Here is a 25,288-nt window from a genome sequence, read left to right as displayed (position 1 = left end):
GGAAGAAGTGTTTTGTGTAGTGCCCGCCCCCCGAGCAGGCTGCGTTGTCATGGTTTCTCGGAGCGGCTTCCGCTCGGAGGCGGGTGGCGCGTCGTCACTTCCGCAGTGATGGCGGCCGTGTGCGGTCGGGGTTTGCTGGCTCCGCTGAGTGGGCGGTTGTGGGCCGGCCCGCGGGTTCCGCTCCGCTCTGTGGCCGCCGCCCCGCTCTACGATGTGGTGGTGTCGGGCGGGGGTATGGTCGGGAGCGCCATGGCCGCCGTGCTGGGTAAGGCTGTGACCTTCCCGCCCGCTCCGGGCGGCGTCGCAGGTGCCGTCGGCGCGGCCCGCTGCCGTCCGCGGGGCGGGGGGGGCTGCGGTCACGGCCGCACGACCGGCGGCGGTCTTCGGGCCTCCCGCCCCTGCCGCGGTGGTGTGAGGTCTCGGAGGTCTTCGGGCCTCCCGCACCCGGTTTTGTGAGTTCAGCCAGTCGCGGGTTTTTGTGTCCCGCTGTCCTCGCTGTCTCACCAGCTCCGCGAAAAACTTCAAACTGGGAGCTTTCCCAAAACCTTCGTGTTTCAGTGTGTGGAGTATCGGGTACTGTTATAAGTCGACCGTAATTATTAATCCGTGTTGGTGATAGTGTAAGATAACTATATAGTTACCATTTAGGCCCTTAATGTTCGAGACCCCATTGTGGAATTTCCTTATTCCTGCATCCCCTTGTGACAGCACTCTGAAGTTGACTTAAAGCTGTTCGGTTAGCTGATCGTTATGATAAGCCATGTCCTATTTATGTGTGTGTATATATATTCGTGTAGCCATCAGTTTGAATTCTGTAGACTACTTGTAGCGTTGCTGTCAAACATGGTCACCCTTAAATCACTGATGGATAATTTCAGCTATAGTTGAAAATGCGTTTCTGATCCTAAGTTTCATTCTCCAAACCTGTATGTTAAACACTGGACTACTAAATTAAAATGGATTTGTGCTTGGTTTGCATCACTAGAGACCCTGAAACTACTGGCTGCTGCTTTATTTGGAACATTGATTCATAAGGGTGTAATAGTGACAGAAGCCTAAAGAGAAGAGTGCAAAGAAAAGCAAAAGAGCAAAGATCCTAAGCAATTGGTGCTTTTCATGTATAAGGGTTTATCTTGCAAACTTAGCATTGTTCTGCTTGCATTGTTAAACAAGACCACAGTGGAATTGAGACAGCATAAGGATCCCCTCCAGCAGCGATATCTAAGGCTAAGATGAAGTTTTGAGGCCTTTCAAGAGATGAGGTTATGTTATGTATAATCTAAAAAATATGTTCAGGATACTGCTGTTATTGGGACTGTTGTAGTAGTAAACTCTGGATGTTACAAGGACACCATTTGTGATCTTGGTACCTTCCGCAGCCATAGCAGTCAGATGCAACAAGCACGGCTAATTCAGCTGTAGTGTGATTTACTCTTTACTTGAGTCATCTCTTGATTTTTTTTTTGTTCTCTTTAACTGAAAGTGAAAGTCTAAACTGCCTGTGCTATTCCACTGTCAGAATATAAGGATAACGAAAACATTAATGTAGTTGCTAAGTATCATAGAATTTTTATTTTGTTCTCTTGTTCTAATAAGTGAATTTATGTTTTAAGGTCTGAAAAATGTGTTCTGTGCGTGGAGTAAACATTGCAGATTTCACTTGTTAATACTTCAGTAATGAACTTTCATAACAAAATAGGCACAAATTTGTCCAGAAATGTAAACTTTGTAAAAAAAGAAAATGTTTAATCCATGCTTTAACTGCAGAAGGGTTGTTCATCTCAGTAACGGGATTGTAGTCATAAAGCTTTAAAATACAAAAGTTTACCTCCCTGGTCAAAACCTATATTGTAAATGCGCTTATTAAGTTTTGCATCTACTCTAGCTTACTACAAAAACGCATAGGCATTACTGATACAGAAATAAGAAATGAGATTTTTGGCAGGAGCATTGTAACAAAGCATATATTTGCTTATTTTAGGGCATGATATCCACTTCCATGATAAGAAGATTGCTTTGTTGGAGGCTGGTCCTAGGAAAGAATATGATCGCATGCCAGACAGTTACAGCAACAGGGTCAGTTCCATCTCCCCAGGATCAGCAACCCTCCTAAGCAGTAAGTATGATTTCTGTTGTTTGCATTTTTAACAGTATATTTGAGCTGTTTTTATTTTGTTTAAAAAAAACTCCTTTGAGCATGTGCTGCCTTCATCCTAAACTCGATGGAATTATTTCCCTTTGTCTTTTAGTATTCTATATGCTGAATTGTGGTGATTAAACCAGGCTTCTTTCGATAACAGGGATCTGTGTTCTGGTATCTTGGTCTGATTTGTTATATAAATATTTGTGACAGTAGGCTAGTGAAAGGTTGTAAGGTGCTCTCTACAGCATCAGGGAATGTTCTGTTCACAAAAGAAGCACATACTCAGTGCTCTGTAGTCTGGTAACTCACTTCTTTTTAATTTTCATTTTAAAGAGAGGTATGAGCCTTGATTCCTTACAGAGAAAGAAATGTTCTGAACAATGGTGGCTGTGCATTTCTGTGTCTGTTTTATTACTCAGTGATAGGACAGTGAGAGTTAACTGTTAAGTCACAGCGTTCATGAAAGCAAAGTTCTTGTTTCTTTTCTACTGGATTAACAGTAAAATAATGTGATGCTGGAGCTGTGAAAGTATTGAGGCAGACCTGGTCCTGTCTAGGGATGTTGCAAGCAAAGTCCGGGCACTGATAGTCAGGGAGGGAGGAGGAGAGTGTGGACTGAGCTTCAGTTTTGTTTGGGTGTCAATGTCACATGTGAACCTGTATCTCCGTGCATTTGTGTCCTTTTTCAGGTTTTGGTGCCTGGGATCATGTCTGCAGCCTGAGACTCAAACCATTCCGGCGAATGCAGGTGCCTTACTTAGGGCTGCAAATATACTATTTGTCTGTCTCCTTTGAATTCTCAGAAGTACTTACATTAATGATCCAAAGGTTTTTTTCTTTGGCAAAGGGCAGGTCATGCTTATGATGATTCCTGTTACTTTTTTGGGGGTAGCAGTCTACTCAGAAATACCCTTCCTCAGAGTGTTGATGATACAGGATGAAAGGTTGATTCCTAATGGAAGCTGTAGATGTTGAGGCATGGGTACTAGTCAGGAAATAAAGGTAAAGGTGTGTATTGGTTTTGGCTGGGATAGAGTTAATTTTCTTCATAGTAGCTTGTATAGTGCTGTGTTTTGGATTTGTGATGAAAACCGTTGATAACACAGGCACATATTAGCTATTGCTGAACAGTGCTTACACAGCGCCAAGGCAGTCTCTGTTTCTTGCACTGCCCTGCCAGCAAGTAGGCTGGGGGTGCACAAGAAGCTGGGAGGGGACACAGCCAGGACAGCTGACCCTAACTGACCAGAGGGATATCCCACACTGCATAACATCATGCTCAGCAATAAAAGCTGGGGAAAGAAGGTGGAAGGGGGGACATTTGGAGTGATGGCATTTGTCTTTCCAAGGAAGTTACACATGATGGGCCCCTGCTTTCCTGGAGATGGCTGAGCACCTGCCTGCCTATGGGAAGTAGTGAAAATGCTTTGCTTGCGCACACAGCCTTTGCTTTAGCTATTAAACTGTCTTTATCTCAACCCATGAGTTTTTGCACTTTGACCCTTCTAATTCTCTCCCCTGTCCCGCTGCAGGGGAGTGAGTGAGCAGCTGTGTGGTTCTGAGCTGCCTGCTGGGGTTAAACCACAACAAGGTGGTAGGGTAGCTTTATATGTTAATTATGCAACAGGAAAGTAGGGCTAAAAAAAACTTTCTTTGCAATTAGTTTTTTACATGAAGCTAGATCATTGTATGAAAGGAATTATGTGATGTACTTCAGTAGCTGTGAGTGAATGGTATCTCTAGCCTCCGTACTTCTAGACTGCCAAGTCCTTTTTCCTTTAAGATGGATACATTCATAGCCCCGAGAGGAACAACACTTCTTTATCATGTAGCTTCATGTAATGTATTTTTTTTTCTTTGTAGGTGTGGGATGCTTGTTCTGAAGCCATGATTGTTTTTGAGAAAGATGACTTAGATGACATGGGTTACATAGTGGAGAACGATGTCATTATGTCTGCTCTCACAAAACAGTTAGATGCAGTAGCAGGTAGTGGACAACTTCTTTAATATTTTATTTCCCGCAGAGAGCTTTCAGTTACTTGCCTTCTGTTGTGTGTGCTAAGTTATGAGAGGGAGAAAGAGAATTAATCTAACAAGTAACTCTGAGACATAGGCAGCTTCTTGAAATGGGGTGGGGGGTGGAGGGGGAAGAAATCTGTCTTCTGAAGGCTACACGGCAAGAAAGCAGTTTCATATGTAGCTCTCCAGAATATAGTTTCTCCAAAAATAGACTTAATGAAAAGATCTGTAGCTTTCTATGCAGAGCAGGCCTTGCAGTGACAAAGGGTTGGCCAGATCTGTTCTTTCAGGGTGCCTTGAGAATTGTAGGGTCAGCTCTTAGGGTGCCATTAAGACATGCATGGCCTTTGCTGTTGTAGTGATGTTTCCTTTTTTCATGTCTGTATCATGCTGTGACCATGGTACTTTGTGTTCCCATCAGACCGGGTGGAGGTTTTCTACAGGAGCAGAGCAGTCGGGTATACCTGGCCCCTTTCCTCTTACAGCTGTGACACAAGCCCTTGGGTCCAAATTGAGTTAGCTGATGGACGCAGACTTCAGACCAAACTGCTGGTAACTAAACTTTTTATTTCTGTTGATCAGGCGTCATCTCTCACCCAAGTCCTTTCCACTGGATTTTGTTCTGATTCCGTGTGTGCCGCTCCACCCACGTGGAGGGCTTGAGTGAGGTGAGTGGCTAACTCTGTCAGAGATGCTATGGGACACGGTGCATAGCCTTTTCTGTACCTGATGCAGGAAGACTGTGCTGAATTGGACAAGAGCAGAAGGGGCCAACTTTTCTGGTTTTGGGGAATTCCTCCCCCCCAGATAAACAAAAAATGTGTACGTGCAGGCTGAGGTTTGTAGACTGGAATATTGGCTTTCTTAGGAGCTGCTGAAGAGGTTGCTTTCTATCTTTCTCTCTGTTTTGCAGATTGGTGCAGATGGTCATAACTCTGTAGTCCGGAAGGAAGCTGAAATTAAGAACATTGAGCATCGGTATGACCAGTCAGCCGTGGTGGCAACTCTTCATTTGTCTGAGGTGAAATTCTACTAATTGACTCTTCCATAAGCAGCAGAACAGCTTAAGCAGGTGATCCAGGTCACTAGTTCATAACTGTCTACTTGCTTCTTTCCACTGTAGGCCACAGACAATAATGTAGCGTGGCAGAGGTTCCTTCCCACAGGGCCAATTGCACTTCTTCCGGTAAGATGACTTGTGGTCTCTGAGTTTTTTTGGGTTTTTTTGTCTGTTCTTTTCTAGGAACTTTGTTTCTCTCTGTGCCTTTCTGTGTTAGTTTTGTCTCTTAAGATTTTGTTCATCCACCCTTTTCAGTTATTGCATTTGTTTTCCTCTTCTGCAGTCTCATTTTATCCTTGGTATTTCCCACTTGCAGCAAGTTGGGATGGAAGAGTAAAGCGCAGAAGGAGTGGTGTGGGGCAGGGCAGTGGAGAAATCCTTGCAGTCATAATTTATTTTTGCCTCTTTTTCTCTTGATACTTACCTATGACATTCTCTTAAACTAGCTGTCTGACACTGTGAGCTCTCTGGTCTGGTCTACATCTCATGAACATGCATCGGAACTTCTCACTATGGATGAGGAAAGTTTTGTGGATAGCATCAACTCTGCTTTTGTGAGTATCAGCCTTGTGGTGGGTATGAGGCTTTCTTGTAGTCACAAGAAATACAGTGGAACCCTACAGCTTAAAGGATAGTAATGGGAGAGGTGGATTCTCAAGTTCCTTCCTCTGGTGAGGACGATATTAAAAAGGCACTTGGCAAAGAAAGGATGATCCCTTGGGACTGAATTAGGTTAGTTCTGAAAGTCACAGATGTTGAACTAACTTTCCAAAAGGAGGGAAGGGTAGGCTCATCCCAGTTGGCAACTTCTATGTCCTAATAGATGACGATAGTTTCTTCTACTGTATAGTTTTGTCCAAGTGGTTAAAATTCAGTATTTGGAGCTCATTCAGATTTTTTTTTCAGCTGGATTTTTATATGTTTAGTTTGAGTTAACATCTAAGGATTTATTGTTTTTTTCAGTGGAGCAACATAAACCACTCTGACTTCATTGATACTGCTGGGGCCATGTTTCGATCTGCTGTTTCACTCCTGAAACCCTCAGGCACTGCAGTCCGTCAGCTGCCCCCGAGCATTGCTAAAGTAGACCCAGACAGCCGAGCCATGTTCCCTCTTGGAATGGGGCATGCAACAGAGTATGTCCGGCACCGTGTGGCTCTTATCGGGTAAGATCCCCAACAGTAGCCCTTGCGTGAGTGGGTGACATGTGGTTAGAAGTGATGCGAGTATAGTGACTCCCAGTAAACAAATTAGATGGTTAGAAATAATTTATAGTTTCAGTTTGACTTTACACAGGCCCAGTTTGTACTGTGTGCTCTTGTGCCAACAAAGTCCTTTTGTATGAGTAGCTCTCCGTCCATTCGTGTCTGCTTTCTATGTAAATTGCGAGATAATTATTTCCTTCTTCTGGTTCGTGTAGTCCAGTGAAACAATCCGGTATCTCATGCTGGACCTGTACTTTCCCAAACATTGTAGCAGCCATTCTGTGTACCAGTTTGAGTTTTAAACTCACCTTTCTTTAACACAAATGACGAAACATAGAAATTATTCTAGATGGCATGTCATAGGCTTTTGTATGGTGGCCTATAGAAAATAGGAAAATGTCTCATCTTTTACATTCTAAGGTTGCATGTACTTTTTTCTCCGCCACAGCTGCAATACACTGGTAGCTTATAGTAATTCTTGGATGTTGTATTATACTTCACATACTTTTCACCTTTCCAACTTGTGAGCCACTCTGTGCTTGGGAGCACTCTGTGCTTTATAGCTTGTTGAAGTGCATGATCTTAAATTTCATACTCAATTTAATTTCTCTAACTTTAAGACTCCCTTATCAATATGTCTGGCTTTGTCCTTTAGACCAGTCTGCTCATAAAAGAACCTGATTTTGTTTCTATTCAATGATATCCCACTTCTCCTTTGTATGCATAATGTGTGCTTTGTGTTTGAGAAATGTGCCAACGATATACCTCCTGTTGTGCCAAGGTCACTTACAAAAACATTAAGGCCTGTTCCACAAGTGATCTGAGAGAGGACTTTGGCTAGTCACCTCTTTATAATTTTTCCTTTCAGAACTGCTTTTTGTTATCTCCCCTTTGTCTTGCTTCTTACAACTGGAGAGGCAGTCAGGTAGTTCAGCATAGCATGCAAGGAGGTACTGGATAAAGCTTATTTGCTGCTGTAAGGTGGTGTTCCTTGCAAAGAGGTGAGGAGTGCTATACTGATCCCTTCTGGGGTTTGTCAGCCATTACGGCTTTCTTCAAGAAGGGATATAAATTTCTGTCTTCTCTTGCTCCAGGGATGCAGCACACAGAGTCCACCCACTTGCAGGACAAGGTGTAAACCTGGGCTTTGGTGATATTGCATGTTTAGCTCATCACCTCAGTGCAGCAGCCTTCAATGGGAGCGATCTGGGTAAGGATCCAAGACAATGAATGAAGTGGCAGTAAGATGATTAGTCTTGCAGGCCTTTGCTGCTATACATCATGACAAGCATTACCTCTGTTGCAGGTTAAGTGTGCTGCTATCTTGTGTTTGAAAGGCACAAGCATTTTTGAAGCAGAACTGTTCTGATGTCCGTTGGCTGTGGAGCAGTTAAAGATTCTTGGATGCAGTTTCCATCCCACAAATCTCAAAGCTGCTTTAAAAAAAAATTCTGCAGGATGGTAGTTAAAGAGATGATGAGATGAAGAGTAGGAGGTGACGGAAGGAGGCCTTTATTAAGATGGACCATTTCTCTGTTCTCTTTGTGTTTTCAGTTGTCAGTGGAGACTGCTATACAGATAAGATGAACAATTGTTTGTGGGGACAGTTTTAATAGCATTCAATTATCTCTTCCAGGCTCCTTAAAACATCTCTTAAAGTTTGAGACAGAACGTCAGAGGCACAATGTCTCCTTGATAGCTGCTATTGATGTGCTAAAGAGGCTTTACTCCACAAGGCTGGCTCCCTTGGTGTTGCTGAGGACATGGGGATTGCAAGCAACAAACGCCCTGCCTCCTGTCAAAGTAAGAATCTCACTTCGGTGAGGGCTGTAGGAAGAGTCCAGAACTGTTCATGAAACATACACAAGCTGTGAAGATTTTTTTTCTCTTAAATGAAACATTTTTGGTTGGATAATGCTACTTGTTCAAACTGAGGTTTTTTTGTCTTGAATGAGCCTGAGTAGTTCCTAAATTATGGCTCAGTAGTAACTGGTTTCTCTCTCCTGCAGCAAAAGGGAAGATAAGAGATCCAAGTGTGTATACTCTGTATCAGCAGTTAGATGTTAGAAGTCACTAGAAGTCTTTGACCTTATTTTGCTATGGAATGAAAATGTGGAACCTCAAATTGCATTTGAGAAATGCACTATAAAACCCCAGCCCTATGAAGAAACATCTTCGCTAAGAATAAGACATCAGGTGGCTTGACAGCTGTGTTGCAGGGCTCAAACAAGTTACCTGTTTCTGTGCCATTTTGCCTTGTGAAATTGTTCCTTCATGGCAGAAGTGCAGGTCTCTATAACGAAAGTTACCTGAGGAAGGCAGTGGTGAGGAGGTTGTCTTAAACACAGACCCTCTGTTTGCAGCCTGTCTGCCTAAATTCTGCACCATCTTGACCTAGTTGCTGGATTTTCACAAGTTTTCTTAAGCCACCTGTTCTCAAAGCTCCCAAACACCCTCAAATTACATTCCTCATTTCTGGATTTGAATGTTTTATCCCACAAATCAAGGTGCCTTCTGTTAAATACAGGTGGCCTGTTTCCTTTGTGTTATGGTCATAGTTAAGACACTACCCAGTTGAAGAGCAGTAAATTCCTAAGGCGTAGTAGCTGCCATTGACAAGATGTCTTTGTTAGTTGCACTAAAAGGAGGACTGTGCTGCTGGTTCAGTGCTCAGATTTTTTTTTCCTGTTTAAAGCAGAAAACCAAATGAAGACCTCTTTTTCTGAGCACAGAACCTGTTGGTAACATCTCTGTTTTGCCCTACGTGGGAAGGAAAAGAATGCTGTAACTTCTTTAATTTTCTAGCATACAGGGGTAGGTGCTCTGCACTTGGCTAGAAAGGCTGATAAAGAAATGTTTTCCATTTATATAAAGAGAAGGAGACTATAGCTGCTTTCTAGAATGTATGCTTGTTAACAAGTTTACAAATTACTTTTTCTTCTCTTTTAGGAGCAAATCATGGCTTTTGCCAGCAAGTGATCTGTTGTCAGTTCAGAACAGCAGCTTGCCAGTGAACATTGACCTTGTAAGGACTGTGACTGATTTGAATCTTTGAATTCTGTTATTTTAATTTAACAATAAAACTGAGGGACTGAGCTGTGTATTACATCATCCACTGGTTTATGCAAAAGTTCTGTCTCATCTGCTCTCCTCAAGAGGATTTAGGGTTTTTTCCTGCAGTACCGTGGTGTCTTCAGCCACAGAATTATCTGTAAAATGTGCTTTTAATTTGGGCCTTTTGAATTGAAGACTGAGATGGAAACAGTGGTCTATCTTTTGGCAAATGCAGTGCTGAATTTTGCCAGCTACAACTTTTGCTGCTTAATTACTTTCAGTTTTCTCTGATGTGATTTCTAGAGCTGTAATGTCACTCCTGGTTTCTTAGCACTTCCTGGACTCAGAAAGGAGGTGTAGTTTTCCACTAAGGGAGACAATTCATGGTGGCAGATATGTTTTAAAGCTCTAATCTGTCTCTCTCACCCTTTTCCCTGGCCTTCTCCTGGTCCTTTATTTAATAATGTTGTGGAACATGAGAGATGCAAGACAGCAATAATATGTAGGAAAGAAAACTGCACCACATCATCTTGAATATTGTTAAAAATGCTTTAATTACTAAAATAGACATTCAAGATATTCTGTCTTAGGTTCCAAACACCAGCCTCCTGCATTAGACATTTGACACTCACAAAATTAGGTGAGCACTGCCCATGGGCAAGACTTACAGATATGGTTGACCAGTATCAGGAATTAACATCAGAAAGAATGAAACATAAGTTTTGAACTAAGCGCCATTACTTGTGCTTCTTCAGTCACTCATATTAGGCAGTTCCTGTTAGTGACTGGCTAAAAAACATTACAAAGGAGGAGATAAAAGTCAGGGCTGCTTAGTGTTTAGTTAAGCTAATAAATAATCTCATTGCACTAGGGTAAGTTTGAGGACTTGACAGGGCTTCTCTAGATCCCCCACCCAGCTTGAGTAGTTCAGATGTAAACAGCAGGAGCTCAATTCTGCAATTTCTTGCAAAAGAAACCTTTGAGCAAAGGTTTCTCTCATGACTGCAGGATCAGACCCCTGATAAAAAGCAGGTTTGCTTCAGTTAATGAATTGTGCCACTGACAAAGGAAGGCCCTGAGCATTCAGATTTAATGCAACTTTGGTATTGGGAAGCAGATGCTCCCACCTAGCATTTGTAGTACCAGACACTGAGGCAAAGAACACAGAAGGAAAACTTCCTCTGCATGGTACCTGTCTTGTTCTAGACCATCCTCCCTTCAGACAAAACCAAACCCTTAAGTACTCCTCAGGGCTAGTGTCTATGCAGGTGGCAGTTACACTGCTGCTGCTTGTTCCTTACATACAACAACCTACCTTCCCTTCCTGTTTCAAATACAGCCTCACTGCTTATGGCTCATAGCCCCAAGATCTAGTAAGAGTTTGTCATAGCACTGGCTCAGACTGAAAGAAAACTCTTGGATTTTGAAATTAGCTAGTTCTCAGGAGTAACACAGCTTGGCTAGTAACCACTGCATCCTACTTTATGTTCTCTGAGAATACAGAAGTGAATACAGTTGTTCACTGAAGACAAAATGAACGCGCTTGCAGTCACCTTGTTGTGTGGACCAGACCATATACTAAGTTTTGCCAAACACTAGGAAGGGGAATAAGAAACGTTTGTGGTTGGGAAGAGACCACAACTACTTTCTTCGTGTTCGAACAGAAACTCCTAGTGAAGAAGGAACAGAAGTTTGGTGTGACACTGAGGCATTTCCCAACATGGATCTCAAAACAGATTCTGGTAAGGAGGAGTACAGGTAGGATGAACATTTTGTATTTCAAACAAACAGCCTGAATTTACAGCAAGGTGTCAGTGGTGGGACAAGTACAGGTAGCTCCATCCCCAGCCCTTGGACTCCTGTTGCTGACTGAACTTGTTCAATCAAAAGCACACCTTGCACCCTAGCGCCATAAAACCTGAGATATGAGAAGGGGTAGCTTAATTAGCCACAGTCAAACTTGTGCTGTTAACTAGAGGAAGTGGACTAATGGTCACAGTAAGGCAAATTTCTAAGCCTCCAAACTGCTAGGCAAGATTACTGAGGGCATGAAAGCACTACTGCCTCCCCTTGCTGGGAATTGCCACTTATTTTCAAATCCAGTTTGCAAAGAAGATAGCATGAGGGCAGTCTTTGGTTTTACAGAAGTGGGAAAGGTGTGTTACAGCAAAAACACTACTGCAAATGCCTGACAGGAAAGCATTCATTGCAAGAGATCAGTGGATAAAAGCTTCCCTTAGTCACAAGTAATACCTCTCTGTTCTTATGATATGAAAAAATTCATGTTTACCTTACACATTCCATGGTGAGTAGAAGATATTAATTTTTTATGAGCTAGTTACCAGCTATTTCATGGGGTGGAAAACGTTGTCTCTACAGCTGTTTCTGCTTAGGACAATGCAAGAATCCACACTTGGGACCCTCAAGGTATTCAAGCAATCTTAATGTTCTCTACAGCCAATTAAATGAGAAAACCAGGATCCTACAGCCCAGCTTTCTAGCATACCTGACAAGATGCTTTCTTTAAAATAATTGATCTTTCATTGCTTCTATACGTTTGGTGTACAAGAGATGGCAAGATTCACTTTAAATTGTTACTCAAATAGCTGCTTGCTCTCCTCACAGAAGTCTTGGGCTTCCTAAACAGCTGCAACCCCTTCATTGGATGCACTGTTCCTGAAGACCTGCTGTATATATTAAAAATAATTCCAGAGCAATGCAGGGCTGCATACATGATTTTATGCGTCCAACTCCACTATATTAAAAAGAAATGAAGTTTAAAACAAATTTAAAATGGACAAGGTGTAAGCAAACAAGGGATAAGAAAGCAGAGCTACTTCTGCTCTTGTTCTTCTGTTTCTGATGCTAATTCCACTCTCTCTGTATTTTCATCTATTAAACAACTGAAAAAACAACTTGTTTCACCACAGCTCTGCATTCAGAGGAGGTTCCTAAGAAGAGTGCAGGAAGTGATAAGCCCAAACTTTCAGATGGGAAACCACACCTTAGAGCTCACTCTGACAAAATGGGCTGTGGTGTTCCAATAGCTCACTGGCCCAGCAGTTCTCCCAAACTGTGCAGTGCCTATTTCCCTTGTGCTCGCACTAGACTTGAGTCTTTGGTAAGCAGATTTAACCTGGTTTGGTGTCGTGGATTGGTTCACAGAAGAACCTGAGGAGCACCACCATCAGAGAAAAGAAGGCTGTGGGAGTGCCTTGCTGAGAGCAGAGAAACAGAACCGCCTCTCACAGCAAAGTGAGCTATCAGATCAGCCATTTCATCGGACTGCACCCTTAACGTCCTTGTGGGTGTAATATGACAAGCATTTCTTTTGGCAGTGGAGTTTAAATAGCTGGCACTGCTGCCTAGTTGTGCCAGCACAACTATGTGTTATGACTAGATGCTAAATGAATGAAGTTATCAGGTCTGGTAGCCAGATGTTCAGTATAACTGTACAGACTTGTAAAGGGCAGCAAAAAGGAACACAAAACAGTCAGGCACACATTCTGCTTAGGAAACGACTGCTGCCTAAAGAAATACTTGGTAGGTTGTAACTTATGTTTTAGCAAACCCCTTTCCCAAAATCATGCTCAAAGTGTGCTTATAGCAGGCCCCTTCTTGAAAGACTGGGGTCTTCTTGCAATATATTAGCTAAGCTAACAGACAGGTACTTGGAATGCTGAGGCTGGCAGCATCCATGGTTGTTCACTTTTCTCTGAGTGACTGTTGATGTCATCTTTAATTTCTGTATTTAACATCTCACAAGCAAATTTAAGTTACGTATGTTTAAAATAAAAGGGGGAGGAAAAGTCACATGTCTGTAGTCTGCCACCACGTGCCAGGTACCCTGTGATTCTAGCAATGGGATGCCATACAAACGTGCTGGTGAAAAGCTGGCTTTGAGCCCCTTGTGGATACTCTGCTGGAGTTTAGGCCTTTTGACTTTCAGAAGGCAGCTTCTGGATCATTTATGGCAATCACAATTATAAATCATACTGTGGCAACTCTCTATGCATGATGCCAATCCTGGGTGAAGATCTCTTCTATAGCTTTGGTCCATGTTCTGCTCTGTGACCAACTCCAGCTGAACAACGTACCTGGAGATTTCAATTTGCTTTCTCAGCCTTTCAGAAATGCTGAAGTCCACAGGAGTGCCACAGCTCAACAGGTTATCCCCAGAGACTGCAGTAGGTGAAAGGTAGCACCCAAAGTCCAGCTTGTCTCTATGTTGTTCACTTTCTTTGTTAACTGTAAAGGAAGAAAAAGAAGTGTTCCCAACAGTTTCCTAGATTCATATGTTGCACAGATGACAGTAACTACATGTAACGACCCTGGAAAGACTCAGTAGATAATTACCCAGAAAAATGAACCAATTGATAAGAGAAATTTGGAAGCTGGCTTTGGGATTTAACTATTTTTCTCACCTGTAAGAGCGTGTTGTCCCTAAATCCAAAGCCTTCCTTTAGTAAAGCAGTGATGTAAGTGAGATCCATGCAGAGGAAAGGACTGGCCGAGTTGTACCTCTCCATGTTATCGCAGACTACAGAAGGAAGAAAAAAAATGGATGTCAGCAAAATAAAGGAGCTTTTATCCACATTATAGATTTGAATTTACCTCAAGCCAAAGCCTACTAAAACAAGCCACCTGCTTCAATTAATGGGTACATATGGTACATGCTACACATAACTCTTTTGAAGTCTGAATCTCTGCTGAACTGACAACTGGCAGGGAGTTGGTAGATTACTTATTCTTTCAAGAACACAGCATCATTTGTCTTCCTTGTCTAGTCTCCAAGGATGGCTGCAGTAATGGACTCCACCTTCTAGGTTGGCAGCTTCTTTTATTTTTTAATAAATAAATGGTTTGATGGTGTTAGATAATATCTTAGCTGCATCTTTGGAAATAAGCTCTCTCCATATCCGGCGGGTAAACAAACACCCCACACTTAAACTTTATAGCCTAATCCCCCTATTCAAAACCATCTGAGTTTCTAGGGAGATTAAATTTAACTGAAAAATCATTAGAATTTAGGTCATATTTTAGAAAGAAGTCAGTCCTGAGCTACATAATTAAGCATCTGCTGGTGACAAACAGGGTCTACTAATCATCATGAGGATGATCACAATTCAGAGGTAATACCTTGCTCTATAAGCTAAAGTTTTAGCCATCAGTAGTGTGGCAAGGTGGGAGCTCTTTTCACAGGAGGAGGTACAAAACTAGAACAAGCATTCAGGAAAAAAGTCGGGGGAGGGAAAGGAATACAGGAGAGGCTGTCAGACTTGAACAAGCTCTGCTCTCTCCCTCCATTTTGTTAGATTAAAAAGGATTTAAGGTGACAGACTTACAAAAGTCAGCACTCTCCTAAACTCAAGAGAGTTGCAGTTTGACAGAAGGAGCTCTTGATATGGCAAATTCACTTTCTTTTGTACTGACATTTATGAACTATCATCTCCTTCCTCTCCTGAAGAAAGCTGCGAAGCCGCTAATGCTTTGTTTCCCCTCACTGCTCTATCAGTACTTTCTTCTGCAACAGCTACAGTTGTTGGCTAATAAAAGGTAAGATGACACGGAGGATGGAAGTGGAATAAAAGTTAAACAAACATTTTTTTAGAAGTCAAACTCATGTCATCTACTGCCTTTAGACATTCATATTTTTGTTATTTCTCATCCCCACCAGTTTCCTAAGTCGCATGACAGTTACCTTCTTTGGCTTTTCTTTCAAAATCTTTCACTTCCAGAACACCTCCCTGTTCATAATCTGAAAAGGAAGAGGTAAGAAAACATCATCATAGACCTGAAAGCATTTGAATTCTCTATCTAAATTGACCCTAGAAGGCAACTCAGTGATGCTGGGCTAGGAGTGAGATCTGTTGGTAACAGGGGACAGAGCTGCAAGTATAACTGGAGGTCAGAGCACAAGTCTCATCTGCTGAACTCTGAACATCAAACTGCACTGATGGATACACATTAATTCCCTGAAGGCATTTTCTGCACTTCTTCTTTCTCAACACCATTCCTTTTCCCTTCTCCCCATGGCTCCAGCCTCCAGGGTTCTTCTGTTTACCTTCTGGTTGACATGTTCATATGTAGTGGATTATCCCAAACCAATTTACCAATTAGGTTGGTGTCAACTGCGCGATCATAGTAATAGGAGAAAGCATAGAAGGAACTTCCACGAATCTCATCTGGTTGGTGCAGTTTCCCTTTGACAACCCTGAGTACTTCCAAGTAGCAAGGCTTGAATCCTGTTTCTCCTGTTGGGACAAAGACAGATGGGGTGAGCCAGAGAGGCACATCCAGGAGATGGACAAATCAGTGACAATAGGATGAAAAAGGGAAGAAGTAAAGATTAAAGCATTAGAATCATAGAATCATTTAGGTTGGAAAAGAGCTTCAAGATCATGAATTCCAACCATCATCCATGCCCACTAAACCATGTTCTGGAAAACATGAAGAGGTGAGAAAAGCTTAGATATCCCTCCCATAATCCAGCATGGCACCTGCATGCAGGCAAGGGCTCTAGATCACCATCGTGAAGTGGAATTGGTTAGAACAGATCATAGCAATATCTGAAAGGTGTGCTGAGCAAACTAGTGTAGGTGCATGAAAAGCTTCCTCCACATCAGGCAAAACTCCCATTGTTACATTCTATGGTCATCAGCAGAATCTCATTTACATTTGCTACCGCCTGCTAGATAAAACCCTACTTTCCCTCCCCATCACATCATCATTTTATCAATCCACTTCACACACCAAATCTGCAACTCGGCTCTCGTGTTCCCCTGTTGTAAAGCAAAACAACACGAGTCACCAAAGGGGTCTGTTCTATTCACTGATGGTAGCAGCTTCACCCTCTGTATACAGCATTAGGGATAGCATCTTAAGAAATAGTTCCACGAGTGAGATACACTTTGGCCTACCAGTTATGGTACCCTAACACAGCCCGCGTTTTTGCAGTTAGCTCAAAGCCTCAGAAAAAGCTGTCTTATTTGCACAAGTAACTCTTAACGTTTCCTGTTAAGGCAGCAATTGTAATAAGGGATCACAGCCAGAATATGGAGAGTGAAGGTGAGCTACTCTTACAGCTTCAGATTTTAATTTGGCTCTGTCCAAAGTCCAGATCTATAATTGGACAGATATCTGTCATAACCCAAGGTAACTGATGGAGTATTTGCCAAGAAAAATCTCAGATTTGGGAGACAAAACTTACAAGAAGCAACAAGTCTCCTTAATTTACCTTCTTTCTTGCCACCATACCGGTATTTCACTCCCCCGAAGTGCCACTCTGCCTCCAGCTGCTTTGGCAAACAAGAACTGCGGAACATTTGTCCATCCACAGCTGGTATGAAACCAGAGGGGAGAGTCAGAAAGGATAACATTTAACACAGTTATCGATCAATAAGCAGAACCAGAAAAGAAAAGGCTGAAAGATCTTCATTAAGGTCTTTAAGCAAAAGTAAGGAAATCTGAATTGATGAATGCTGCACATAATTATGAATTATGGACCAGTCTCAGTCTGGAAAAGTTGTGCCCATTTTGTCCTGCAAGCTGCAGAGCAGCTGGGCTTGTCATTTGTTAATGAGAGCTACGTGGTACAAGGATATCTGGATAATGGCTGTTCACCACAGAAGACAAGAAACAAGAGGTAATAAATTAAACACACAGATACACAAACCCTAACAATCAGCAGATAACCAAGACAAACAAAGCAACTGAGCACTGAAGACAAAAACTCCTAAGACACTGATCAATGGCCGCTACAGAACCACTGAATGTACCCTTAAAGAATTCAACCAGAAATACTGTAACTGATGGGAAGAAAACATGATTATTGTGGCCAGTACAGGTATCACAGAAAAAGCAAACTTCCTACGGAATGGTTGAGGGGGATTGTGGGACTGTGCAAAATTTACTATGGGATGTTTAGGGGAAGGCTCAAAGGCAGGGACAGAGGGAATCAAGGGATCAGGGAAGCACAAGTGTGGGGAAAATGGAGGGGACGATAAAAGAAGGCAATCACAGCTAAGCAGGCAGCTGGTCAGTTTGCTTTCCTGGCTGAGCCGTGTGACCAATCACTGCAGTCTTTCCTATATTCTTCTTAAGCCCTATTCCCAACTATTTTTGATTTGAGTACATTCCAGTAATTAACACAAGTCCTTCTAGCTGGCAAGTAAGAATCCAGAAGGAGTAAAGACCCCAGGTCCTGGCCAGAGACAGGACAAAAGGCCCAAGGTCTGGTCATGAAGACTGGAAGGACTTAAGGTCTGGGTCAGAGACTGGAAAGACTCAGGAATGCAAGCATGCATTCAGGTTAGTGACAGTGTGCATGATATGCTCACAGACTTCAAGCTAGACTAGTCAGTGAATACAGCAGGAGATCTGCAGGAACACGGTGGGCCAGGCAGGTACCAGAAAGACCTATAAAGTGGGTTTGGCCTAAGCAGCAATCCCTAGGAAAAAGATGTTTGTGTTTCTGTGGATGCTTGTAAAGCTGTGAGTTTGTGGCTGGCCATGTCTATATGGTGTTTTTATGTTCCCATGTATGCATTTCTGGAATTTGCAATCAGTATCACTGCTAGCTGAACTTGGAAATAGGGAAAAGCAGCTGTCTCAAAAGACAACTCCTTAACAAGCAGTAGCCTGTTTCCAGACAGATCTCTACCAGCGAAAACATAGAAAAGCATGAGACAGAAGTGAAGACACGGGAAATGGGCTGCTGACACAAGACTAAGTCTAACCATATCTTTCAAAAGTCTTGGATGTTTTATCACATGAACATACCTTCTATATTCAAAGCTCCAAGTGCTGCTAGTCTGGCAGCTTTTAGTCCAAACCCCAAATAGCTGCAAACAACAAAGACAGACATTACAGTTTTAATTCTTGCACATCTGGTATGCTTCACCCATAGCCTCTTCCTAAATCCTGGAACACCCAAACCAAATTTCCTTCCTCTGCTTCCCACAAGTCTCCCCTCTCTAAAACAGAGAGTTTCCTTGGCCAGAACAATTCCAAAGACCAAAAGACTGACACAAACCCAAGAATTATAAAAAGCTGCAAAATGGAAAAATCTAAAACTGCTGAAAGTAGTTAGAGCTGCTGTGGTATTTCTACAAGACATTCATGAAAAGCAAAAATGCACAACGTTAAAAACAAGGGAGAAAGAAAGGTTTGTAAGGAGTGCATAGGGAATAGGATGGCCATTCTTATGTCACACAGGTAAGACTATGTGCTCTTAGGGCAGAACTAATAGGAGAACTGCAGAACCTCCCACTAAATGGAAGCTGTGCCTTTGTGTGAAATTCACCTCTGTTTGATTCCACAGATTACTGCTATACTCAATACAAGCTAGGATGTTGCAACCGGCTGGGCTGAAACCACAACAGATGTGAACAACGTTTACGAGAATGTCATTACATGTTGCTGGCTTCAGCAACACAGCTAGATGAAAAACCTGTTGGCCTTTCATTCCCAACTCTGTGTTTGGCTACTTATCCCTTTAGTCATGTCAATATAAACGTTTACAGAATAATCAGAGTTAAACTAACCTCCAGCTCCCTCATTTTTTGGTGACGGTTTTCAATCCCAGTTATTTTAAGTGATCGAATGAACTGTGTTGGTGAATACAGCAATCAGCTACATCATTAAATGTAAGCAGTAGGAGAGGAGGACTATTAGAACAGCTCTGCTGTCAAGTAAGCATATTCTGTAACTGACCAAGATGATAATCTTCACCCCATTCACTAGTAACAGGCTGTGACCAACTCTCTATTATACATGGTCAAGTTCTCATGACTGTAAGTCATGCAGGTAAACTCTCTGGATTTCACTGCAGACATCTCAGAAACTTGTCAGCTTAACGCAGTAAGCACAATTATATTATTCCAGGCCAAGTATCCCCTCCAATTGGATCAAGAATCTGTTGTGCTCCATGGTCTGTATCAGCTGCCTATGGTTGTCTCTCTTTGGTTTACATCAGTCTAGGTTTTACTTTTTGTCCAGTTGCTGATGAGATGTGCCGTTTCAAACTAAGAACTGAGAAGAAAAAAGTCTCAGGAAGGTCCTTTTTCCAAATCTCTGACCGGGTTTAGTTCTGACTACTGGCACGATATCCTCCTTTCTGCTTGGTCTAAAATATTTGGCTTGAATCCAGTAATAAGAATTCTTCTCCTTAAATATAGTGACTCATAATGCTTTCTCTTCATTTGACAGACTGACTAATACTCCCTTGCAGTGATATTAACCGTGATCCTGGAATGTTTCCAGTCAACTAATGTCATGTTCCACTTCAACTAATGTTTCAAGCAGATATGAAAGCTAGTAAAAAAGTCATGGTCCCAGCAGCCGGTAAAGGGGTGACATGGCCATTTGTGGTTAGCTCAGGGGCTGCAGAAAGACTGATTTCCCCAGCGGAGACAGCAGCCTTTTTGCTCCTCACCTGTGGGTATAGAGCTTGTAGGTGCTATTAAACATTTCAAATGAGGTAAGAAAATCCCCAGGGGTTTCCTTCAAAGTTTCCTAAAAGTTAAGTAAAAGAAGAAATCTTTTAGTTCCTATTATGCAATAAAGAATAACCAACTTTGATGTAATATCACAGACATACCCATAGGGTTTACTGCACACTCATCTGATCTGCTTTGAAAACAAAGAACAGTTTTCCAGTGGCACCCACTGCTGTAACACCTGCAGCTTTTAATACTGAGTTTATTTATATGCATCTTTGTGTAACTCAATGCCTAATAGGGAAGTGCAACATATCAGGATGAAAATACTTTCTAATTCAGGATACCCAAATTTTTCAGAGTACTTACGTGCTAGTCTATATATACAGTGTCCCCATCAAAATCAGCTGCACTACAAGTGCTATGAAGTTTTGCAAGTCAGACTAGACACCTCAGTTGAGGAATTCAGAAGTATTGAAAATGCAAAGTACAGGCCACATTTTCACCATGTTAAATGTCATGCTAATACTCAAGAAAACACGGTGACCACTCCCAGTCTTAGGGCTGGTTTACCTCCTGGTTTAAGTGCCTTCCTCCAAATTAACCTCTTGTCTCATCACCACTAGTTTTCCTGCTTTCACAGTCTTCCCTCTGTGCGCACCTCTGCCCCACTGGTACTCAGTCCCTACCTTCTTGCCAGACTAACTCTCACATTCTTGTAAATCTGAGCCAGTTTAGGGCTTATTTACTGTTCCTTTGTTTCCAGTCCCCGAGATCTCAATTCCAGTTTCTGTCTTTCCTCTGCTAGTGACCTCATTCTCCCATCCCTTCTTGGCCCTGTGCATCCATATCAGACACTCTGTTACTCTGGGCCAAGCAGCAGAATCTCAGAGAGGACTGAAGCTGTAGAGTCCCTGTTGTTACCATTCAAGTAACCTGATACAGCAAAAAAACACCAAACATCTGGAATTGTAGAGTCCTAGACAGAAACCTGCTCAAAGCTGAAAGAGATTTGGCAGCATTCAGCTTGAGTTTCTCCTGAAAAAAAAAAACAAATTGAAATTTGTTCTGGGCGTCTGGTAGTTTTTCATTGGAATGGCAGTCATATCCTTGACCCAAACCACCCAGACCCTGCCATATTTTGAGTTCTGTTCCTAAACCTTACATCACAGAAACTTTTAAAAAGGAGAGATCCTGAAAAAAAATTTGTTTGGAGTAAACAACTGACTTTTTCATGCCTTACTTTCACAAAAAATGTAGAAATCCTCACACCCCTCCCAAATGAGGCAGGGACCAGACAGACAATTTCATGATTATGATTGGTTTTCAGTTGCTTATAACTTTGGCAATAATACCATGAAAAGCATAACACTAGCTTAAAAACAGCTCCATGCAGTTACCATTAGATGTCCTCTATTAGTTTGTAATCTATATTTCATTAATGAATCTCTTACTTTTACAGTATTTTGTTCAAAATGAATACAAAAACAAACATGTGACTGCCTCAGATTGCAGGAAGGGAAAAAAACCCTCTGCAAATCAAAGGGGGAAATCCCTGCTAATTCTGTCAGATGGGAAAAACTCTTCAGAAATATACTGAGCTATGTAGTGCTCTTTTGTATGAACTTGACAATACAGGTAAGAAGCAGACATAGCATTCAAGCAGGCAACATGAACCTTGACTCCACACTGCCCTACAAATTCACACCATTGGTCCTGGTCAGTAGCAAACCCTCAAGGCCTTTTCCTGCAAGGCTCTAAGGAGACATTTGAATCCTGAGCTGCAGTTCAGCCTACTTCACAGCTCTATTTATTCTCCAAAACCCTGACATGCAACACCCTTTCCTGTTGGTCCAGTGCCCACTTCAGCAGGTGTTATCAACACAAAACAGAGGACAAGCCCAGAGTACTTGAGGGTTTGCTGAACAAGATAAGGTTGCATGTCATGTTTCAACATGATCCACCACTGCAGAACTAAAATATCCTGATATGAAAACCATGTGTTTTGTAGACCCCAAACACCCTTTGAGAATCTCAATTTCTGTAAACAAAAAAATTTTAAACAAAGGATTCTTTCAGAAAGGGCAACAAAATCAACTTCACAATATCAGGGTATAGAATGCTATAGTGCCCTTCCAATACCCATGTAATTTACCCATACAAACTACAGATCTGGGTCCCAGTTCAAACTGTTTCTAAAGAGCTAAAGAATTCCTGACAAATCCAGCAGATATAGACTGAGGGGCAGAGAGGTGAATTTTCAAAGAAAATGAGAAGAAATTGATAAGAAAACAAAGAGGGATAGGCTGTGCTATTTTAAAAGATGTTTGCCCCGTGAGACAACCCCCTCCAAAATTTAGTGAGGATCGACCATCAGACTGGAATGGAAAAAAAAGCCCAAACAACTCAGAGCAGACCCTAAATTTCTTGTAATATGCAAGAATACTTCCTGGAAATGTTCTACATTTATCGAATACAAAATAGTTGTCTGCATTAATGGGGCTTTCCCAGGCTGGGTCTAGAAAACAAAAGCTGTTTCTCTTTGGTTTTACCCATTTGCTTTCTTTCTTTTTTCTTCCCTGTTACCCAGGCTCCTTTGTTTGCAAGTGCCTATCATCCAGCTGGTGATGTCAAAGGGAACAGAAATACAGATGTTCTGTACACCACAGATGTTCTGTTTGTGACAGTGCTGACAAAATGATATCTGAGAGCACAGCAGTGTTCAGGTCTCTCCACTGGCCCTGCAGTCCCAACCCGCACACTTTTAACCACTCCTCACCTCAAACCGTGGCAGGAATGTGATTTGGGTTGAGGCTCCTCCCAAGTCCAGAGTCCCAACAGTATGCTGGTTCTGGCCAGACAGCTGCCCTGCAAACAACATCATGCTCAGAACAGCCTCAAGTGCAAAATACTGCATGCACGTTCAGGCAGCCACCAAGTTACCACATTATCACAGCAATACAGGAGGGCTGAGCTAGCCTTCAAAGACAAAAAACGTCACAGAGAAAAGGTAGGCAAACTGAAGGTATTATGGAAAGATTCATAGGACTTTCTCCCTTGATTCCAATTTCACCTCCAAAGAGACAAAAGCAGATAAATCTCTAGGCATCCAGCAAAAGCTGAAAGTAAGAGACAAAGTATCTCCTGCAGAAGACTGTCAGGGAGAGTACGTAAATTCTGTAACCACCATACAGCTGGACAAGAGCAGTAGGAGAGGAAGGATGGTTAAGAGCAGAACCAGCTATTACTGTTTCTCTTCACCCAGAGCAGCTTTTTTGCTTGCTCATGTATCTTCTAGAGTACTGATTTTCTTTTTTCACTAGATTGCATTCCCAGAACTTCTTAGAACCAGTAGGGCTAAAGCACCAGTGCATCCCCTGTTTTAGTTGCATAGTTCAGGCTGGGATGAAGAATATTGTAAAACGTTGTTTCCCACCTTCTAACATTAGCAGTACCACTCGCCTATGTACGTTACAGAAACCAGCTTGCCAGTGCCTCCCAGTCCTGAGTAAATCCTGGCACCTTCTGGATTAAGACGCCTCCTTCTTACTACAGGCGTGGCTCACCCTTGGGAACATGTCTGTCCAAGATAATCCACTGCTTTAGCACTGGTGCCACAGTGGGGAGGAAAAGCAGGACATGGCAACCAAGACAGAGGAACCTAGAGTGATCACCTCCACAGTCCATATCTATAGAGAAGTTACACAGAATCAACTACCTGTCAAGAAGTTCACAGTGATCCAGGCTAAAATTCCTGCAAAGAGTGAAAAAGGAAAAAAAAATTTACCACTGAATACTCCCAAAGCCTCCTGCCCACCATTACCACCTCTCCACATGTTATTTATTTACCTGGAAATCATTACAAATGTAATATAACCACCCCATACTTCAGAGATTAATTCAAACTTACAATTAAGTGATATGATGTGTTATTGATTCATTAAAATCTTGTAAACTGGGATAGGTAGAATGTTTGTAATATCCGTGCAACTGCAGCACACACAAATCATGTTTATTATCCAAACAATATACAAAGAAGTAATGAGCTGACACAATGCACAAGTTTCCTTGGGTACTTTCCACACAACCCCCCCCCAGCATTTCAGTTCCTAATCTGAAAACTGCATACACACCACTCCGTATTTTAATCTTGAGGTCTGTAACTACACTACAAACGTAGTGGGAACCAGTAAAACACAACTCCTCTGACTCCAGCAGCTTGCCTGACGCTGGCATGATTCTCACCCAAACATAAGCAAACATGTGACAGTAGAAGAGGTGGGAGGTTTAAATAAACCTTGGCAGGCTACACTGTGCTCTATTATGCCTCATTGGTCCTGCTCCCTGTGAATACAACACTTGTCCCCACTATACAATTCACCTCTTAATCCTAGTGACAAACTATGCATTGCACCATACTTCACTGAATACTTGCAGGCTTTATGTTACTTCTCCTTTTCTCTTGGCCCATGTGGACAGATTTTGCTCTTTAATCTTCCTGCATTTATTAGTTGTTTAAGCATCGTGATAATTTTTTGCCTTCCTTGAACACCTTCCAAACTGGCAATGTATCTGCCATAATGAAGTGTTCAGAACTGAATGTAACACCACAGATGGCTGTTCTCAGGCATCCATACCAAAGGATTATTACCTGCCTTTTCTCCAAGGTAATGTGTCTGGATATGTAGCCAAAACATTACAGTGGTCTGTTCTGCACTGCAAAACCACCACTGACTCCAAACCTACAACATATTTCATCTTTTCTTGTATTTTATGTTACTTCCTTTGCTACTTTACTAGTTGCATTTTTCCCATCAGAATATTTTTTAAAATTTATTATTTATCTAATTTAGTACTTGTCAATTATCCTTCATCCTGCTCTAATATTCACAATGTTTCCAACTTTAACCCAAAAAATGATGAGCTAATCATAATAGCTTATTTTTAATGCAGATATTGAAGAATTTACGAGGCACCTTCCATAAGCTTCCTAGCTTGCTATGTATTGTCATGTAGCCTTTCAGAGGTGGACACCCTCTTTTTTCCACCAGCTTCCGAAAGCAGGCTTCAGCCGGTTAGCCTGCATACTTACTTCTGAGATGAGGTTCTGTTCTGGAAACTCAGAAGGTTTCAGATGAACCTTCATCTAGCTAACTCATAAATCTCTTGGTGTATCTGCATTTGTAGCCTAACAGATGGCCAAATAATCAACACCTCCTAGGAAAAGCAGGATTGCATTGTTTCAAACAGGGCTAGAAACCTTTTATTTTTTCCCCTCAGTTTAGTGACCATTTTCTCTTCCCCCCTCACATTAATAAGATCTCTCTCTCCCCCTTTCCCCTGTTTCTCTTTGATTTCACTTTTTCCT

At 42.1% G+C, this 25,288-nt stretch overlaps 2 protein-coding genes across 12 annotated transcripts in view; one reads left to right on the top strand and one right to left on the bottom strand.

Moving 5' to 3' along the window:
- Positions 1–108: 108 nt before the first annotated feature.
- COQ6 (coenzyme Q6, monooxygenase) lies at positions 109–9,522 on the top strand. The gene is made up of 12 exons (XM_049825078.1): positions 109–265; positions 1,982–2,116; positions 2,833–2,891; positions 4,007–4,130; positions 4,584–4,714; positions 5,076–5,183; positions 5,286–5,348; positions 5,669–5,776; positions 6,186–6,388; positions 7,522–7,637; positions 8,064–8,230; positions 9,377–9,522. Exons 1-12 carry the CDS (start codon positions 109–111, stop codon positions 9,404–9,406), a joined length of 1,401 nt encoding a protein of 466 aa, XP_049681035.1. The 3' UTR covers positions 9,407–9,522.
- The window catches only part of ENTPD5 (ectonucleoside triphosphate diphosphohydrolase 5 (inactive)), a 27,063-nt gene continuing 9,575 nt past the window's right edge, over positions 7,801–25,288 (bottom strand). For 8 of the 11 annotated variants that reach the window (XM_049825085.1, XM_049825083.1, XM_049825084.1 and 5 more), the window contains 9 exons: positions 23,639–23,674; positions 22,700–22,788; positions 19,917–19,996; positions 18,263–18,324; positions 16,719–16,820; positions 15,595–15,735; positions 15,183–15,239; positions 13,906–14,021; positions 10,017–13,729 (listed from right to left, as the gene is read on the bottom strand). In XM_049825085.1, coding sequence (XP_049681042.1) covers positions 13,643–13,729; positions 13,906–14,021; positions 15,183–15,239; positions 15,595–15,735; positions 16,719–16,820; positions 18,263–18,324; positions 19,917–19,996; positions 22,700–22,788; positions 23,639–23,674 — 770 coding nt within the window. In that variant the 3' untranslated portion in view covers positions 10,017–13,642. Of the gene's footprint in view, positions 7,998–8,256; positions 8,431–10,016; positions 13,730–13,905; positions 14,022–15,182; positions 15,240–15,594; positions 15,736–16,718; positions 16,821–18,262; positions 18,325–19,916; positions 19,997–22,699; positions 22,789–23,638; positions 23,675–25,288 lie in introns of those variants that run through there. The other 3 variants (XR_007509119.1, XR_007509120.1, XM_049825087.1) reach the window with 3 other exon arrangements.

This window comes from Accipiter gentilis, chromosome 22 (genome assembly GCF_929443795.1).
Source record: "Accipiter gentilis chromosome 22, bAccGen1.1, whole genome shotgun sequence".
NCBI classification, from domain to species: Eukaryota; Metazoa; Chordata; class Aves; order Accipitriformes; family Accipitridae; genus Astur; species Astur gentilis.
This window is presented reverse-complemented; position numbering and strand designations above follow the sequence as displayed.

Coding starts and splice junctions, on each gene's coding strand:
- COQ6 (XM_049825078.1), top strand. CDS start 109: ATGGCGGCCGTGTGCGGTCGGGGTTTGCTGGCTCCGCTGAGTGGGCGG. Junction 5,349..5,668: donor GGCCAATTGCACTTCTTCCG/GTAAGATGACTT, acceptor CTCTTAAACTAG/CTGTCTGACACTGTGAGCTC. Junction 5,777..6,185: donor ATAGCATCAACTCTGCTTTT/GTGAGTATCAGC, acceptor TGTTTTTTTCAG/TGGAGCAACATAAACCACTC.